The sequence below is a fragment of the Betta splendens genome, chromosome 15, assembly GCF_900634795.4.
Source record: "Betta splendens chromosome 15, fBetSpl5.4, whole genome shotgun sequence".
NCBI classification, from domain to species: Eukaryota; Metazoa; Chordata; class Actinopteri; order Anabantiformes; family Osphronemidae; genus Betta; species Betta splendens.
The window spans coordinates 17,791,937-17,810,398 of NC_040895.2; the positions used below are offsets into that span (position 1 = coordinate 17,791,937).

Sequence of the window (18,462 nt, forward strand, 5' to 3'; positions counted from 1 at the left end):
TGAATATGAGGCGAATACATGCTGCAGTGTAAATGTCTGCAGTGCTTTTCTGGTGGATGCAGTCACTCGTGCTTCTCTGTGATGCATTGACATAAACATAAATGATGGCGTCCAGCATCTACTTCATCTTTTACAGAGCTCTGTCTGTAAACGCAGCGCTGCACATTCACTGTTGGGCTCTTTGCTGTAACACTGTGGTTTCCTGTTTGTTTCCAGTTAAGACAAAGGGGGCGCAACCACAGGAAGCAGCATGTCTGACCTCATCCACTGTGAGCTGCTGTTGTAAGATTTAACAGAACCCACACAACAAAGACAAACACTGATGTTTATTACAGTAGAACCATCTACTCAAACTCAGTCATGTTAACAGTTGAATTGTAACTTATGTCTTATTTCCTTTCATGCTGATCTACTGATGTCATTTCTTTCCATTGTGCAACAGACAAAGGCCAGAAGCTTGTCCCCGAGTCCTCCCTGCTTTAGGAAAACATACAGGAACAAGTCGGCTAGAGGACTGAACTTGATTATAGTGAAGGACAAATCGCTGAAGGTGTTGTTACTCCTGGCATCTTCTGCCAGCGACCAAATGGCACTGGGCAGGAAAATCAGCGTGTAAATGAGCACCACCAGAACCAGAACCGCCACAATCCTCCGCTTTTCAGCAGCAGGGACGCTGATGGAGGTGTACAAGGCTCTGAGGGTCCCGCCGAGGAAGAACAGGAGCAGCGGGTAGGGCAGCAGGAAGACCACGGCCAGAATGGTTTCACTGACGACAAAGTCCGCCTGGAAATGCACAGGGAGGATGTAGAGCAGAGGAAGAGTCCAGACCACGGCAGAGACCGCCAGCGAGACGCCCAGCGTTCGTCTGAAGCGGTACCACAGCGGCCAGGCCACCACCAGGTACCTGCAGGAACAGACACGCATGAAGGTCACGGATCAGCCGCAGGCGAGTGGACGCAGAGCGAGACCGCTGCTACCTCTCCAGAGCCACGCACACCATGAAGCCCACGCCGGCCACCACACCGAAGTAGTAGACGAAGAAGAAGAGGTCGGAGTTGAGCGGCTGAAGCGACACTTCAACCACCATGCAGCAGAGCTGAATCAGGTCAGAAAGGAGGACGTTGATGATGTAGACGGGAACAACTTGATCCTTCTGGACCTGCAGGACAGAGGAGGAATCCACTCTGGTCACGAGGAGCCTCATTTACTGCAGCTGGTTCCACGTTGGCTGGAGATCATGATGCTTCATTAGCTCTGGTCCACACGTTTTACTTTGCAAGGAAAATGCTGAATGGTGCAGACAAATCAGATGCATTCAACCCTCTGGTGAGTCTGGACCATTTGCATCAGTTTTGCTGTGTCTAGACTGGACCTCTGCACATACAGTAACCTGAAACCCATTCTTACAAAGGGGAAGGAAGCAGGAAGGCTGCTGGCCCTGAACGCAGCACCCCATCACCAACAACTTCATTTAAACTCTTTCAACAGAACTTGACCATAGGTGGAGTGCGACCACAAACCCGATGGAAGCAGCAGCAAACAGCAGTTTTACCGTTTTCTCAGTGAAGCCTTAGGATTCTTCAAACTAAATCAATCTTAATACAAGCACTTACAATGATCCTGCAGCTGCAGTCTCAGAGGAACAGGTTCTAGAAGCTTCATGGCTTCCTGTTCTTCAGTGAACTGTCCAAATGCTCAGATTTAAGTCGCCAGGTTCACGTACTCACCAGCGTAAACAGGGAGTAGGCAGCCAGCAAGGTCAAAGGAAGGCAGAGAGCAATGATGGCGAGAGTCACCACAAACAGGCCGTCTACGCTGCTACAAGTGGAGCAGCCGGCGGTGACGTTGGACTTCTCCATCCTGGACTAGAGTAAAAACTTAGAAAGAACCAGTGAGAGCAGCACGTTCAGTGTCTCTGAGGATGAACCTGGAACTGAGTGAGGAACAGATTCAGCTTCAAAATGCAATGAATTATTAAATGAGTCAATTAAATGAGTCATTAAATAGCTTAAAGGTGATTAACTCGACGTTGCTGGGACAGATTTGATCAGAATAAACACATGTTCACAATACACAGCATTTCAGCCTTGACAGTATAGACATAGTAAATATTTTAACCTGCGTACTCCTTTTGTTTGCATTTCCTTGAGACAATGAATAGAAGAATATAGTCGCGTTCCAACATTTACCTTGAAGCGTTAGAGTCTGATGTTGGCTCGTCTGCATGCAGAGTCCAAACATCGTAAAGGACAAGGTTCATGAACACCTGGACTTGGCTTTGCATTTGTTTAGGGACGAGAAGGAAAACTCAGCCAGGCGCAAATATGTAAAACATGACAGTCAAAGTTTGTGTTTCATACACAGAAGGAAATAAGTTTGATCAATGGAGTTTAAGCTTAACTAACAAAAACACAGTTTCATATTTTACTCCAACTATAAGTTTCTATCTCACGTGACGCTTTGTCCTGTGATCATGTTACATGACTCCACATCTCTATGCCATGATATACTGTACGATGACAGACAGACAGACAGACAGACAGACAGACAGACAGACAGACAGACAGACAGACAGACAGACAGACAGACAGTCTGAAGCTTGTCTCTGACCCCAGGACCCTCTGCATTGGATCCTCCGATGCTGCAGCTTTTCTGTTTTTAAGCCTGTGAACCAACAGCTGCACATCTGGACACCATCAGTCAAACTCCACCTGCAGACGACGCCTCATCTCTGGTGGAGACGAGTTGACCTCCAGGAGACGGACGGACTGTCGGTGTAGCAACCTTCAACAACCTGGAGCTCAACACTATCTCTACTAGACAGTAGAGATGGAGGTAGACTCCAGGACAGACCCCCCCCCCCCCCCCCCGGCCCCTGTGACTCGCTCCAGCCTACAGACAGCTGAACTGCTTTTGTTTGTACACCTACTTTTCCTTTGTTCTATCTGTAGCTCTTTTATCCTAATATGTGAATTATACTGGATGTTTATTCTGACTTTATATCTTGACATTTTAGTGCATTTACACCTGATACCACGACAGAATCCTGTTAGTGTTGTGCCTGGACATAAACACTTCTCTGGTTCTGACTATGACAGGAAATAACCTAAGACAGCCCCATAATTACTATACTAGTGCTATATTACTATAGTACTAGTACTATACTAAAGAGTCTAATAAGTGTCATAGTATAGTATGTAGTTAAAACAAGTATTATATATTACAGTATAAGACACATTTACCACATACTACCATGCAGAGTTTAAAGCCAACTGGGGCTTGTCATTGAATAAAGTATGTTTTTGGGCTCATAACTACAACTGATGACACATCACTGTGGTAAAAAAACAACTGAATTCAACTGAACGCTAACGCTTCTGAAACCAAAAAGACACAAAGTACGGACACTTTTACTAAGGAAGAAGAGTCTTAGCGATAATTCTTAATCTCTCTTTATTGCATTAGAACATACATTTCTCATATATAGATATATATATGTTTTTTTATAAATGTGAATTTGTACACTACAATCTTTTATTGTAACATGTTAAAAAATACTTGTAACGCTCCAAAAACATAACACTAAAAACAGCTACCAAACAATGGTTATTACATTTCCTTGTTTCGTTAAATGTTTTGTTTTGGCCACCAAGAACAGACAAACTAGATGGCAGAGATGAACCTGTCAATCAGGAGGAGAGGAGAGGACCACAGTCAGAGACGAGCTGCTGTTCTGTTATTAAATGGAGGAGGATGAGGGCGAGTGAGCACAAGGTCAAGCATTAAGCAGAGCCACGTGTGACGGCCGGAATACATCACAGAGAGTCACGAGAGGCTCCCAAAACTGAAAAGCAATGCCTACGACAACAGCAGCAGGTGGGTCACGGCTTGGGAGGTACAGCAGAGAGCTAACACACACACACACACACACACACACACACACACACACACACACACACACACACACACACACACACACACACACACACAGGCTAGATGCAGATGTGTGCAGGAGGTCAGGAAGAGAAAGAAGATGCACGAGACATCAAGCAAATCAAGAATCCCACTTCAAACCCAGAACCAATGGTCCCCAGCAGATTGATTGTCCTCCTACACCTGGACTACCTCCCCTCTCTTTCTCTCCAGTCTACTTTGTCCCCCCTCCTTCCTGTTCCTCATACAGGTTTCTTTCGTTTCTCACACACACACACACACACACACACACACACACACACACACACACACACAACCCTGTGACCCTAAATGACGTTGATATAGAGCTATACACACATTTACAACCACGCTCTCACACACAGACACGGCAGGTGGACACGGGGAGGAACACAGCTGACTGGCTGTTAGCAGGAGGCGGAGGCTTGGATGGTGCAGAGCTGAAAGCACACGGATGTTGCAGTCTGTCATCGACATGACAATCAGTGCTACAGACGCACAATGAAACCTACAAGAATCTGTTTAAACAATTATCGTTTTACGGGTTTTAAAAATCACTGTTCCAAAGCCATTAGTCCGCTAATGTGCTTGTATCTAATATGAGGTGTTTGCATCAGATGGTCTTCAGCACAAGATCAACTTAAAAGTTTAATTTCACGTTAACCTTTAAATCATAAATTAATCAGAAGTAAAACTGCTAGTGTAAACATGCAGCCCTAAACATTTATTTCTACGTACTGAGAACCAAAATCTAAAGTCATGTTCTCATACGCTGTCGTCTAAAGTACCTGCATTTAGACACGTCCTTGGTTTTCTCGCTCCTCCTCTCCCTCAGTGAGTGTGGTGGTGTTATATTAGGTTCCTAAGGCAGTATCACAGTACAGTCAATAGAGAAACGACAGCAGTACAGAGTGACACTGGTCTGCCCAGAACCTTACATCCAGCCCAGGTGGGACACTGACAACATCTGGACTGATGTGGTTTGATTTTGAAGCCTCCACTCACTTTGGTTTCCAAACTACTATGTTAACTGTTGATAAGTTTGCAGCTGTTCCTGCAGTTGAAGGTCAAACATTGAGAAGAGGAGGTTGAAACAAGCAAACAAAAGCAAAGGTTGGAATCTGGTTTCTGGGGCCCTGGTAGCTCAGCGGGCTAAGGCACGTGCCAACGCGACATCATTGGTTTGAAACCAGCTCATGACCACTGTCGCACATGACGCTCTCCTCACGTTTTCCCACCGCACTCCACTGTGGAAACAGACACAGGACTGATGCCCAGGCTGTGGTAGGTTTACGTCCAGCGTCATTTCATAGAATGACTCCACCCCAAACCTCAAGTCAGCTGAAAACCTACTTCCAGGGAGCAGGTAAGGCATGACTGTAGTGTAAATGACAAAAATGTCCAACTGACACAATGACTGTGAAATCTGGGCTGTGATGAAAGCATGAACTTTACTTTTCACATTAGTTAAAACATAAAACTCCTGGCATCACACTGAAGGTTCCTGTTCCTGTGACCACGGTGCAGTGTTACAGCTGATGTAGCGTCTGCTCATACAGGCTCTTGAGGCGTCCAGTAAATCCAGTGGCACGCTGCTCAGATATAGGGTTCTGGGCCGGAGCTGGGCCGGGAGGAGCCCAGCCTGGGTCGGCTCTGGCACTGATGTGTGCCGTGAATGGCTCAGACAGCTCAGGCTGCCCTTTTTTCTTTACGTGGAGATGGAGGCAGTTCAACTACACACTACCACAGTTACAAAGGCTGAAGCCACTGGAGCCTCTCAAAGTGCCAGAACCAGCCCAAATGTCTGTGGTTTGGGTGATATTGTAGTGCCTGTGGTGTCTAGTACCGTAGTATCAACACAATGGTCCAACAGACAGATCAGATAGAAGATATCATACATTACAATTATAGTACAACATCTATACATCAACTATACATTGTGCGTTTTTTTTTCCTTTGTTAATTTTCCGGGGTCTCGGGTAAGACTTGGTCACCATTACGTCACGGCTGTGAGACGGGGGGAGGGGGGGGGTGCAGACAGAGCCATAGACCGACAGCGTTGGATCAGTATGTGAGAGTGGCAGTAACAGAGCAACAAGGTGGAAGGCTTGGATTTAGGGCAGTGGGCATCAGGTCACGTCAGGTCGCTGTTCACCTCGGAATTTATGTGTTTCTGTTGTTTGCACCTGATTAAAGCTCAGGTTAAAAATGACTTCCCAAACGAAGCCGCTCCGTAAACGCGTGTCCAAAAGTCTGGCTTTGTGCTGAGCAACAGCAGGAAGTGCTGTTTAGATTCACTACATATTGTGCCATTAAGTCATATGAGGGCGGCTGGATTCGGACTCACATACCTCGTTAGACATGTTAGCACAGTCTAACTGGACCAAACCTCGTGTCCATCCATGGCTCTGGTTCCTAAACCGGGTTCAGGGCTTAAGGGTCAAGACACGGAGGAGTTCAATGGTAAAGAGCGTAGAGTGAACAGACTAAAGGGGATACAATACTATGAGGGGCATGAGTGTGGGCGAGGAGTTGTTGGTCTAAAGTGTTGATTTACCGTGATATGACAGAGACTTATGGGTGAGGACGAGGTTAGTACGAGTCTCGTGGGTGGGTAATGTTAGGATATGACTGTGGCCTCCGTAACTATAGCTGGGTCTTCTATGTCAGCTTTACTTTGAACCATTCTGAGCTCCAGCTGGGGCGGACTGGGCCTCCGACCAGGACCTGCTAACTCTGGGAACAGGGGTGGGCAAATACGAGAAAACAGAGACGTTACAACATCCATCACCTCAACCGACTCAACGCTTCTACGCACTGGGCGCAAACATCAAACTAGATCTTTATTATTATTGATTTATTATATTTATTTGGCATGTTAATTTGTGGTAACTGTGAAAGTTACGACAGAAACATGTCGAGGCAACTCTTCTAACAACTTGTTAAGACTTGTCTTACCGTGAGCATAAGATATGGTCCTCTGGATCACATGGTGCATCACAGAAAAGGTCTTCTCACAGGCCGTCTGAGCGGACGACAGTAGCACCACAGTAACTATGCTGTAGAGGTATGTGTTTAACTCTGCATGTGCTGTTCTCCCACCTTGAGGTCATTGGGGTAGTGGTGTGTCCACGCTAGCAGCATAGCAGCAAACAAGTCTCCAGTTCCTACAAACACAGCATCCACTTTGGGAACCTCTATTCGAACTCTTTGTGTCGTTCTGCTTCCGTCTGGACGAACTGCAAGAACACAGCGTGTGAAGCAGCCGACCTGGTTACACTTCATAAAACTGTGAATGTTCAACGCAGTCTGTTCTAAGCTGCCCACCGTGACGCTGGCTGCCCAAAGACACGAGGAAGCGGTCTCCTAGTCTGGAGGGCAGATCTGAGGAGGTGATGACCACTGTGTCTGGGCCCATAGCATGCAGAAGGTCCATGACCTACAGAGAGAGACGCCGCGTGTTCAGTCAGCAGGAAGCATCCATCGTTCTATAGAAACATGACGTAGTAGGTGGTGCATTACCTCTACAGCGTCTTTCTCTGTGCTGATGTTTTTACCTGTCAATAATCTAAAACACAAGAGAACTAAATAACCAATATGAAACAAACAATAAAGCAACGAAGATCCCATTTAAATGTTGAAGCACTGAATTTGACTATTATTACTGACCAAAAAACAGAACAACGTCCATTAAACAAAAAAGGAGTTGTGTCACTGAGCAGGACAAGCCACTAGATGGAGCATCCTCACAGCTGAACAGCAGACGCCTTCTACATGGCGTTTAACAGGGGCGTCCAACCCTGGTCCTTCAGAGCCACCGTCCTGCTGCCTTTCCAACTCCCTGCTCATTACTGTGACCAGGTGATCAGCTACTGTAGCTGCTGATTGGAGAAACACACCTGGTCAGGTGATCAGTATCAGCTGGGGCAGGGAGAGATGGGAAACCAGCAGGACCGCGGCTCTGGAGCACCAGGGTTGGACAGTTCTGCTGTAGAAGGATCATCATTTACTCAACGTCTGATGATGCCAGCTGGAAGTAACTGGGAAGCACAGAAAACTGAGCATCTTTGCTTTAAACATAAAGCTGGAAGTAACTGGGAAGCACAGAAAACTGAGCATCTTTGCTTCAAACATAAACCATTAAAAGGAGAGTCTTCCAAAGTACAGAACGAAACATATGTTTACAGCAATAAAACAAGATAAAGCAAGAAAGATCCCCTTCATTCGTTCCCAAATTCAATTTCTGACACTACAAAATAAAAGTATTAGATAACAGCATAAGTGAAATTACATAAAGACACTTTGACTATATAAGCAGCAGAGCTTTAGTTCAGAGACTCACTGAGGCAGAGATCATTTAAAAATATATCAGGTTAGACATGAACACACATTTACACACGTAACTATACATAAAGATGTACTCACTCAGCCTCGAACTGGTTAGGAGTAATGATGTCAGCCACAGGAACCACCTTGTTCTTATAGACTGGGTAAAGGTTCTGGGGGACGTACTGGAGAAGGAGACACGGGTCACAGTCACATCCCACCATGACAAGACACAGATGGTGGATTACACAAACCCACAAGTACACAACCTCTATCTGTCATGGCTCAAAGTGACACAAAATGAATGGAGTCACTGTGTATATGCTGCTCTGTCAGATCACAATAGAGAAATATGTCTCAGAACACAAACACACACACTGAAGCCCTCCCACACACACATTAACTGTTATTAACAATCCAGCTAAGAACAGGCGCAGAGCCAGTAATCTCACCATAGATCCATGATCGCCAAGGACAGGGTCGCACACTGAAACGACAGGAACACATTCTGAGGCACAGAGCTACACGAGCCCATTACAGAAATACTGCAGCGACAGAAGGCATGAAAGTGGATTAGTGGATGAAAACACACCAGAGCAGGCAGAGAGAGAAAACACAGATAGCAGATGTCTGGTTTGTAAAAGTCCAGAGAACAGCGACGTTTTAGGATTCTGATAGTTATGGAGATAGGAAGTGATGGTGATGGATGCACAGCACATGATGCATGTCAGGCTGCTCATTACTCTGCACAGTGGATCCTGTGAGGCAACAGTGATCTGAGTAAACGCCATAAACACAAGATAAAAAGGCCTGCGGGCTGAAGAGTTGGCCAAAATAAAACGTGCACCAAACAGCACAAACACACACGTGAACCTGTCTTCTATTAACAATCACCAAAGGCCTTAGTGGAATCATTGGTCCTGCCCTGAAATCCAATGGTTTCTTACCGTACACCAGGTTGGGGTTGGCTGCTTTCAGCTCCTGGACAATGTCCACCACCATCTCTAGGAAGGATGTGTCTCTGGTATACCCTAGCCAAAGCACACATCATGAGGATCTACAGCCATCGACTGACGCACGCTCCCTGTTCGTTTCATAAAGTAACTGAAATGCTTTGGATACGTCTTTGCTTCTGCTTTAAGGCTTTAAAGTCCCGCTGAGTTCAGGGAAGTGATGGAGCCACATGTCATAATGGAAACTGCAGACCTGCTGAGTACACACCTGTTAAAACATAGTCATAGTGGTGAACGTTGTTCAGCTTGATGCCTTCATAGAGGACATGGAGCTCATCCGCTGTCAACACTTGGCCTTTCCAGTGGGAATAACCTGCGGACACAACAACAGGGAGAATGCAGTTGTACTGTTGCAACAGTTTGTGACTTTCATTCTTAAACAGCGTCCAACGTCTTTTGCCTGAGCAGGTCGGTGCAGCGGCTGTAAGTTCAGTAAACTAAACACAGACTAGGTAACACACACACAGCAGGTCTGAGCCCACAGGAAGAGGGATGCAAGGACGACCAAGGAAGGACGAGAGCACCCGCTACTAATGCGTGTGTGTGTGTGTGTGTGTGTGTGTGTGTGTGTGTGTGTGTGTGTGTGTGTGTGTGTGTGTGTGTGTGTGTGTGTCTCTCTTCTGGGATTGCACGCGTGTGTTCAGCACCGTATGTGCTAATTCACAGTCATGTGATGCCACTGTAAGCATGTGTGACTGTCTGCTGCAGGACCGTGATGTCGCAGCTCCAGGTGAGTCACTGCTGGATCACGTGTTGGTGGGGTTCTGTTGCTAAGCAACAAGATGGGAAAAGCCAAAGGGGCTGAAAAAGAGACGTGAGCAGTCAGAGCTGAGCGAGGCCCCCAGATAAGAGCCGCTTCAGTCGTCATCATACGCTGGTGTGGCAGTTCAGCGCCGCTGCTGTTTGCTGCTCATTCTGTCTCCCTCTCCGCCGTCTGTCGCTCTATTGCGTCTCCCTCTCCACCGCCCGTCGCTCTACCGCCGTCTCCCTCTCCACCGCCCGCCGTCTGTTGCTCTACCGCCGTCTCCCTCTCCACCGCCGTCTCCCTCTCCACCGCCGTCTCCCTCTCCACCGCCGTCTCCCTCTCCACCGTCTGTCGCTCTACCGCCGTCTGACGCTCTACCGCCGTCTCCATCTCCACCGTCTGTCGCTCCACCGCCGTCTCCCTCTCCACCGCCCGCTGTCTGTCGCTCTACCGCCCGCCGTCTGTCGCTCTACCACCGTCTCCCTCTCCACCGCCCGCCGTCTGTCGCTCTACCGCCGTGTCCCTCTCCACCGTCCGTCGCTCTACCGCCGTCTCCCTCTCCACCGCCCGCCGTCTGTTGCTCTACCGCCGTCTCCCTCTCCACCGCCGTCTCCCTCTCCACCGCCCGCCGTCTGTCGCTCTACCCCCATCTCCCTCTCCACCGCCGTCTCCCTCTCCACCGTCTGTCGCTCTACCGCCGTCTGACGCTCTACCGCCGTCTCCCTCTCCACCGCCCGCCGTCTGTTGCTCTACCGCCCGCCGTCTGTCGCTCTACCACCGTCTCCCTCTCCCCCACCCGCCGTCTGTCGCTCTACCGCCGTCTCCCTCTCCACCGCCCGCCGTCTGTCGCTCTACCGCCGTGTCCCTCTCCACCGTCCGTCGCTCTACCACCGTCTCCCTCTCCCCCACCCGCCGTCTGTCGCTCTACCACCGTCTCCCTCTCCACCGCCCGCCGTCTGTCGCTCTACCGCCGTGTCCCTCTCCACCGTCCGTCGCTCTACCGCCGTCTCCCTCTCCACCGCCTGCCGTCTGTTGCTCTACCGCCGTCTCCCTCTCCACCGCCGTCTCCCTCTCCACCGCCCGCCGTCTGTCGCTCTACCCCCATCTCCCTCTCCACCGCCGTCTCCCTCTCCACCGTCTGTCGCTCTACCGCCGTCTGACGCTCTACCGCCGTCTCCCTCCAAAGCACGCCGTATGTGCTTTCTACCGCCCGACGGTCTGTCGCGCTACCGACCGCGTTGTCGCTACCGCCGTCTGTCGTAACCACCGTCTCCCTCTCCCCCCGCCGTCTGTCGCTCTACCGCCGTCTCCCTCTCCACCGTCTGTCGCTCCACCGCTGTCTCCTTCTCCACCGCCCGCCGTCTGTCGCTCTACCGCTGTCTGTTGCTCTACCGCCGTCTGTTGCTCTACCGCCGTCTCCCTCTCCACCGCCCGCCGTCTGTCGCTCTACCGCCGTCTCCCTCTCCACCGTCTGTCGCTCCACCGCTGTCTCCCTCTCCACCGCCCGCCGTCTGTCGCTCTACCACCGTCTGTCGCTCTACCGCCGTCTGTCGCTCTACCGCCCACTGTCCGTCGCTGCAATTCATTTCCATCCTGTCTCACACTCTATTCACCTCCTCTGTCACTCTTTTGAGCCACTCGCTCCCTCTCAGAAGAAAATGTCTTCTTCAATATGTCACATCAAATTACACACCTCCTCAGAGGAATGGCAAAAGCTGGTTTCTAATACACAAGATCTGATTAAACTCGCTCCTCAGCTCTGGCAATTTATATCTTGAGGTCTCTGACAACTGAAACGTTGCAGTGAGGATTTTTGCTGTTGATTTTCATCTTCAGTCCTCAGCTGTTTCACCATCTACTTCTACTTATGGCAATAATACGAGTACAATAAGAAACATTTGTTTTTACACGATGAGAGGACAGACATGCAGCTTCCAGATGCCCTCACCCGGCTGAACGAGAACCTTCACACACCAAACCAGGTTAAAACCCCCCGTTCCCAGTGTCGTGCTTATAGTTCATCTAGAAAATGGAAGATCAACTGGATACATGTCCTTCCAAACAGCTAAAATGCTAAGTCGACCATTTGATTGGTCCCTCGTTCACCCACACAACACTTATTCTACACGGAAACCTGCAATTATCTTTAGCCCTAGTCTGCAACATCACAGCACTATACTTCAAGCTCAGCTTCCTCCATCACAGTAACAATGAATGACTAAATCCATGTCCAACCTGCCGCCTTCGTAGCAGTACACTGTAACAAACACTGTCATCAATCAGGTGTTTAACAGCCTGGTGACCTTTTACACTAAAGCTGAACGCTGCTTGGTTACGGGTAATGCTGTGTGAATGGTTATGATTACTTGTACACTCAATCTAGACCACGAGAAAGCAGACAAGCGTGATATGAGGGGTCACGGTCACCTCGTCTTTACAAAACAACAGCGTGATAAAGACTGGAGAAAAAGAGCAGAGAAGCCACTGCCAGGTTTATTACTGTATTCATCACGTCTCTTTATGAAGCAGTCAAGGCCTTAGAGAACTAGACTCAAGCTGTTTATGATTTGGAAGTCGCTTAACAAACAAACATAATACAGCAATAGTGTGTGCTGATGCTGTGAGGACTCTGTGTGAGAAGAAACAGCTGGGCAGATGTGTTTGCTTCCACAGCACCAGGCTGTTTCATTCTTCAGGCCACCCAGCAGAGCGAGACAAGGAGCCACAGTGCTAATGCTCACTCATGGGACTGGCCATTACATCCAAACATTACACGACATGTGACCTGCAGGAATGATGCATCAGGACAAAAGCATCCATGATTATTGCTCTTGATTGTTGATTGTTGCTCTTTGAAATAATCTGTGTAACGACACCTGTAGTTTACAATAGATAGTTTATTATCATACACACATTGAGCACACAGTATTAATAGTACACGATCCTCTGGTCCTTCTTATTAAGCAGTTCTCTGTAGCAGAGATGTAAAGGTTGGTGAATGACCTACAGTAAGGTAATGGTTGTATGTAAACGAGGAGGCAAATATGAAGCCAGACCACAGGTTTTATAGGAGCTTCTGTTTACAGTGAGCCGAGCTGCTCTAACGTACAGACACTACAACAGACAGACATGAATCACCTGAAGCAGTGACAACATGTGCCTGAAGGCTCCTCCAACAGCAGCTCTCCATTCAGGGAACAGCTGCCTACACCTTCAGCTCCAGCGTCTTCTCTTTCATTATTATGACTAATGGTGAGTGGGGACCAGTCCCACCGGAGACGTCGACGGAGCGAGAGCGCAGCGTTGGAGAACTGCTCCTCGTCAGACACACACACTGACCTCCTACAACCTTGACTCACCCATCCGCACACGCATGAGCCTCAGCGCGGCCTCGGCCTTGAAGACAATCTACTCTGTAACGCTCGCTAACACCTCATCACGACACCAGAGGCAGCGAGTGACTCATCGACGCCCCCACACCCCGAGAGAAGAGCACAGCAAAATATGCTGTTTCATGAGTCTTACCTGTGTGATTGGAGAACTGGACAGAGTTGATGGAGTCCACCTCAAACCCTAAAACCTGGAAACACAGTCAGAGTCAGTCAACAGTTACTGGAAGTGCTGAATGTGTAAAATACATTTGCTTTGATGAACCTGCCTTCGCACGCACAGTTCTGAGCTACTGCTTGCTTCGTCTTTTGACGTGTTATGTCCCAGTTTTGGTGTTTTTAATCATTGTGCTTGTTTTCAGGTTGTTTTAATCAATTAGCATCTGCCTGTGATCATGTTTAAATAAAAAACACCCTCTCAGTTTTACATCAGCTGGAACATTCACAGAATTCACACAGAGAAACCACGTTCTGCTCTTTCTCAGAACATTTTTCCTTCTAATTAGGGACAGACACATGACTCATCCACGTGCGGAGCCAACTGTTATCTGAATGACTTTATTTAATTTTATAATCCGGCAGCAGGCAGCGTGAAGGATTTCTTTGTTCTTGTCAATGGACTGTAGCTTTGAGATACAAGAAACTGCTTCCAGAGGCGAGAAACAGCGATTCCAGAGAATGAAGGACCGATGTTAACTGACCTTGGACAAACTGTGCATCACTGCACTGCTTAATGCAAACTCTCTACTATGTGGAGAACAATGGCTAGTGGATGAAACTCTTATTTACAATATTTGTAAAATTCTGTTGAACTCCAAAAGAGAATTAACTTCCAGGAAGGTCAAAGGTCATGCAACCCTGAAGCTGTTTAGAGAGATGGTGGAAGGTGATGACGCCACAAACTACAGTTACTTTCGCTTACGAATGATTATTTATTTAGATGTGATTGGCAAACAACTGCTACTACCTTGTTATTTAACTCACTTGCTTTCCTCTTAACTCATAAGTCTCAATCATTGACATAGATGCACTGTTTACTAGGACTGGAAAGGTTCCACTTAAGTACAGTCAGGAACCGAGGAAAGGAAAGTAAACATGCTGCCTTTCTGAAGGAACCCTTCAAATGCTTTTGGTGAATGCCCAGGAAAACCCTCTGACTGAAGACGCTGTCTTTAATAAGCACGTGTCTCAGTATGGGCTGATCACATCGGAGTCAACACAAACTCTATATATTTACTGCATCGTGACTGAGCTGTCAGACACTCAATTAGGGATGAATGCCTGTAACTTTAATTGGTGTTTTAAACATCTGTATCGTCCAAATAAAAAAGCTTCAAATTCAGTAGCCTTTAGCTCAGTTCTGGCTTCATTCAACAGCAACACGGAGTCTGTCGGCGAAGGCAAATATTTATGTGTGAGTATATTACTATATATATTAACCACATTACAACAGTCCAGCATTTTGGCTTCACAAACTTCTAACAGAATTAACCTTCACCTTCAGTCAAGCTCAGTGCAGATATTAGTGTATATTCAGAGTGACGTGCACATGCTTGCGATAACTAACTGAGCATTGTCCTTTGAGTTAATCCACTAATTATTTTTAGCTCCAAACAGAACAACTTAACAGCTTATCACCAATCATGAACTGTTCATCTCCTCACAGGGCTTCACTCCTCTGAGGAACATGGGAGGCAAAAGCATCAGTATCTACAGCTGAAACAGTCAAGAGCGTTCAGCAGTTGTGTGATAACAAGAACGTCTGCGATGCATTTTTGTACCTTTCCTTGTTCTTCACTGTCAAAACTGCAACTACGTTTACATGCAGTTCTACAGATATATTGTCACGCCAAAGACCTGCATCTGTGCTGAATCCAAGATGATCTACTGTAAGTGACCCATTATTTCTGAGTGAAAGAATTGTTATGTGAGGATGAACCCACTTGATGAATTCTGGCTGTGAATGCATTATTCTGTTTCATGTGCCTGCAGAAGAACTCATCTTGAAATGTATTTCTATGTGAGAGCTGAATCTGTCCCTCCCAGCTCCGACGTAGCTTGTCTCTATCTCGTGTGACGTCATGAGGAGGAATCCAGCGGCAGCCAATCTGGGCCTGCCTCCTTCCTGACACAGACAGGGATGCCCTGCACGCTCGCTGACGCCACCACTACCGTCTTATCCCTTATCTTCAGCACCGACTGAATCATGGTTATTACTCCCAATGATGAGAGCACTTCCTTCACTGACCTGCGGGATTTCTGGTCGAGGGGGCTAAATTTAGCACCTTGTCAGCTTTGCCTTTTCTTGTTATATCCACAAGCATAAGCAGTGTTTCATTCACAAAGCGACTGCAGCACTCAGCAGCCAAATGCACTTCAACAACTGCAAACATATCAATGTGACGTCGGCTCGTTCTGTGCGTTTTGACTGCGTCTGACTCCAAATTTACACTGACAGTAAAAGGCTGATGGCCCATTTTTAGGGAAAAGGTGCTCTTTGTATGCATCCTTGGGTTCTGGACTACATCACTGTGCTCTGACGTCATACTGAGCCACCAACTGTCACATAATAGAAAAGAGTGAATTATAATGAGACCAATTCCTCTGACGTTTGCAACCTGACGGTACTTATTTATATAGAGACTTTTTATTTTGTGGAACTTGAAGATTTATTACCAAAGCTAATCATCAAGTTGCTGTTGTGCAAAGGTTTGAAGTTTCATGATAGAGGCTCATCCTTAAGCTGCATGCAACTATCAGTCCTTCTTAATGCGTCAACATTAAAGTTAAGGTGAGCTACTTTAAATGAGCTGTAAGCAGCTCGAGCTGATGGACATCAGCGTCTGGTGTAAGCTTGTGGTAAGCTGCACTGCTAACCATTATTTTAACATTTGTCTTGTACCACTCAGAGCCTAATCAGACGTAGTAGCTGCACATTAGTGGCTGCACTGAACCCTGGTGACATGCATCAAGGCCCAGCAGCCATTAGGATAACCGCAAAATAAATCCCAGGGTGCTGCCGGCTAAAAATAGACTCTGCACTTCTCACAACAAGTGACTGTCTTTGAGGATGAAGGCACGTGTACTGTGGCCGACACTAGCCCAGTGCTCAGAACATTCAACTATAAGCATCAGCAGAACCCTCGTGTGAAAACTACAGGCCTGAAGCAATGATGCTATAACCTACAGGGATCATGAAAAGAAGCCACCATCTATATCATGATGAAGAGGAGCCAGTGACCTCTGTGTCCTTCCACATAATGTCAAATCAGTGGCTTATTGTGAAAGCTTTTATTCTGGTCATCAATGTACAAACTAAAACATGACAAGACATTCTAGGGGTTTAATACAGAACAGAGGCTGGATGGATGATTACGTATGTTAATGAGATCATGAATATGACAATATAATTTCCTCTCATGTTGGCTAGTATCTGATTGGACTGTGCACATTAATCACTAATTACAGATATTGGATAGCTGAGAGCTGTTGACCTTTGGCTGAAATGACATTCGTCCTAGAATATTATTATGAAGCCGGCTGCTCTCACGTGAAATGAACAATTTAAATAAGTCTGAAATCGTCTGCAGGATTTTGGTTCAACATTTTCCAATGGGATCAATGTAGCACAGCATTAAATGCGCATAGACTCCTTTATCCTAATGAATCCCGAACGCTGGAGCAGTTGTTGGTCTGTTAGGCACCACGCAGCAAAGTCAAGGCAACAAATGGAGTTTAGTGCATCCTGGAGCGCTGACCGTCTCAACCTGCACATCACGACTATTGCACCGTCTGTCTGTGAAGCAGACGTGTCCATCTGAGGCCCGCGCAGAAAGACGCCTGGTAACAGGTTGGGTGCAGATTCCCCATCACCCTCACCTGCCTCTGGGCAAACGGGACTTTGACCCTCATCGCTGATCCAGGAAGGGGTCGTTTGACCAACACCAGACTAGCAGCCGCATCTCTGCCTCTACTCATCGATCCCAGATGCTCCTCAACCACGTATGTGTCCTTACATTATATGGCAGAACTTCCATTTCCATTCGTGATGGGCAATTAAGTGTTAAATACCCCTTGATCCATTATCGGACAGAGACCGGTTTCTAGTCGAGATCGAACCTTTATCGGTCTAAGAATAAAAGCCGCTCGTTAAATTAAGTGCCCCCTGACGTCGTCGTGTAATAATGTCCCAAATGTTCTGAAAGATTGAGGTGAGATTGTGTTGACTGCTTGACATCCACGTTGCTATACTGTCAAAATTGGTTTTCATTTCGCGTCAATTGTGGTTTTCTACTGTAATAGCGGAGAAATGACAACAAACAATAGACACAATTAAATCTTCCGACGACAGTTTGACCGATTGCTGTTAGCTACAGTTATAACAACTTTAATTAGCGCGTATTATCCCGAGAAATTAATAAATGTATCATTCAATTTAGTGATAGAGGTAAGAGTCAGAACTGGACCAAGACGGTTCGGCAGGTTCGTGCCCGACACCGACTGTCTCGCCACCGGCTGTCCGATAATGGATGTTGCCTTTACCTGTAACGGGAACGAGGCGCTCTTGTTGCCCACATATCCCCGGACTACATGGCTCTGAATGGACAGAACACGGCATTCCATGGCGGCTCCCGGTCGCCGAGGACAGACGCAGTCCGGTTTTCAGCGACAACCGCGACTACTCATAACAATACGGAGACGGAACGCGTATGCAGCCACTGCGCCGCCCGTTAACGAGAAGCGCCGTTAGTTGGCGTGCTAGCTAGCTAGCTAATCAGCTGTGTGTGTCACACGCAGGATGGCGGTTCGTGCGCGCGCGTGCGTCTCGAGTGAGTGAGTGAGCGAGCGAGAGAGGGAGAGAGAGCGTGGAGGTTGTAGCGGCTGATGTGCGTTCGGAGCGTGCGTAATGAGGCGCGCGCGTGGCTCCACAAACAGAAGCGCGCGCACGAAGACACACTGGGGTTTGACGTAGCCGCAAACGGCGCTGTTCCCTCTGATGTTACTGTTTCTCTAACGGCGTCTTTAAAACGAAAATACG

At 47.5% G+C, this 18,462-nt stretch overlaps 2 protein-coding genes across 3 annotated transcripts; both read right to left on the reverse strand.

Moving 5' to 3' along the window:
- Positions 1 to 311: 311 nt before the first annotated feature.
- On the reverse strand, positions 312 to 4,226 carry LOC114870371 (G-protein coupled receptor 4-like). Its single transcript, XM_029174882.3, has 3 exons — positions 1,728 to 4,226; positions 978 to 1,159; positions 312 to 904 (listed from the first exon to the last, which is right to left on the reverse strand). The coding sequence occupies exons 1-3, from the start codon at positions 1,857 to 1,859 to the stop codon at positions 400 to 402; spliced, it is 819 nt and encodes a 272-aa protein (XP_029030715.1). The 5' UTR covers positions 1,860 to 4,226; the 3' UTR covers positions 312 to 399.
- A 360-nt stretch (positions 4,227 to 4,586) lies between these two features.
- LOC114870365 (pyridoxal kinase-like) lies at positions 4,587 to 18,432 on the reverse strand. 2 transcript variants are annotated; one of them, XM_029174875.3, is made up of 11 exons: positions 17,967 to 18,422; positions 13,561 to 13,615; positions 9,499 to 9,603; positions 9,225 to 9,308; positions 8,730 to 8,764; positions 8,377 to 8,462; positions 7,474 to 7,519; positions 7,279 to 7,390; positions 7,054 to 7,190; positions 6,910 to 6,976; positions 4,587 to 6,687 (listed from the first exon to the last, which is right to left on the reverse strand). In XM_029174875.3, exons 1-11 carry the CDS (start codon positions 18,045 to 18,047, stop codon positions 6,572 to 6,574), a joined length of 924 nt encoding a protein of 307 aa, XP_029030708.1. In that variant the 5' UTR covers positions 18,048 to 18,422; the 3' UTR covers positions 4,587 to 6,571. The 2 variants fall into 2 exon arrangements, with proteins under 2 accessions (XP_029030708.1, XP_055358816.1); XM_055502841.1 differs by lacking the exon at positions 13,561 to 13,615 and having other exon boundaries at positions 17,967 to 18,432.
- Positions 18,433 to 18,462: the final 30 nt, after the last annotated feature.

Excerpts from the sequence above, each read along its gene's own strand:
- LOC114870371 (XM_029174882.3), bottom strand. The coding sequence starts at position 1,859 with ATGGAGAAGTCCAACGTCACCGCCGGCTGCTCCACTTGTAGCAGCGTA. Across the intron at positions 1,160-1,727 it reads CCTACTCCCTGTTTACGCTG|GTCCAGAAGGATCAAGTTGT; the intron begins GTGAGTACGTGA and ends TCTGTCCTGCAG. Across the intron at positions 905-977 it reads GTGTGCGTGGCTCTGGAGAG|GTACCTGGTGGTGGCCTGGC; the intron begins GTAGCAGCGGTC and ends CTGTTCCTGCAG.
- LOC114870365 (XM_029174875.3), bottom strand. The coding sequence starts at position 18,047 with ATGGAATGCCGTGTTCTGTCCATTCAGAGCCATGTAGTCCGGGGATAT. Across the intron at positions 7,520-8,376 it reads CCTAACCAGTTCGAGGCTGA|ATTATTGACAGGTAAAAACA; the intron begins GTGAGTACATCT and ends CTTGTGTTTTAG. Across the intron at positions 7,391-7,473 it reads CAGAGAAAGACGCTGTAGAG|GTCATGGACCTTCTGCATGC; the intron begins GTAATGCACCAC and ends CTCTCTCTGTAG.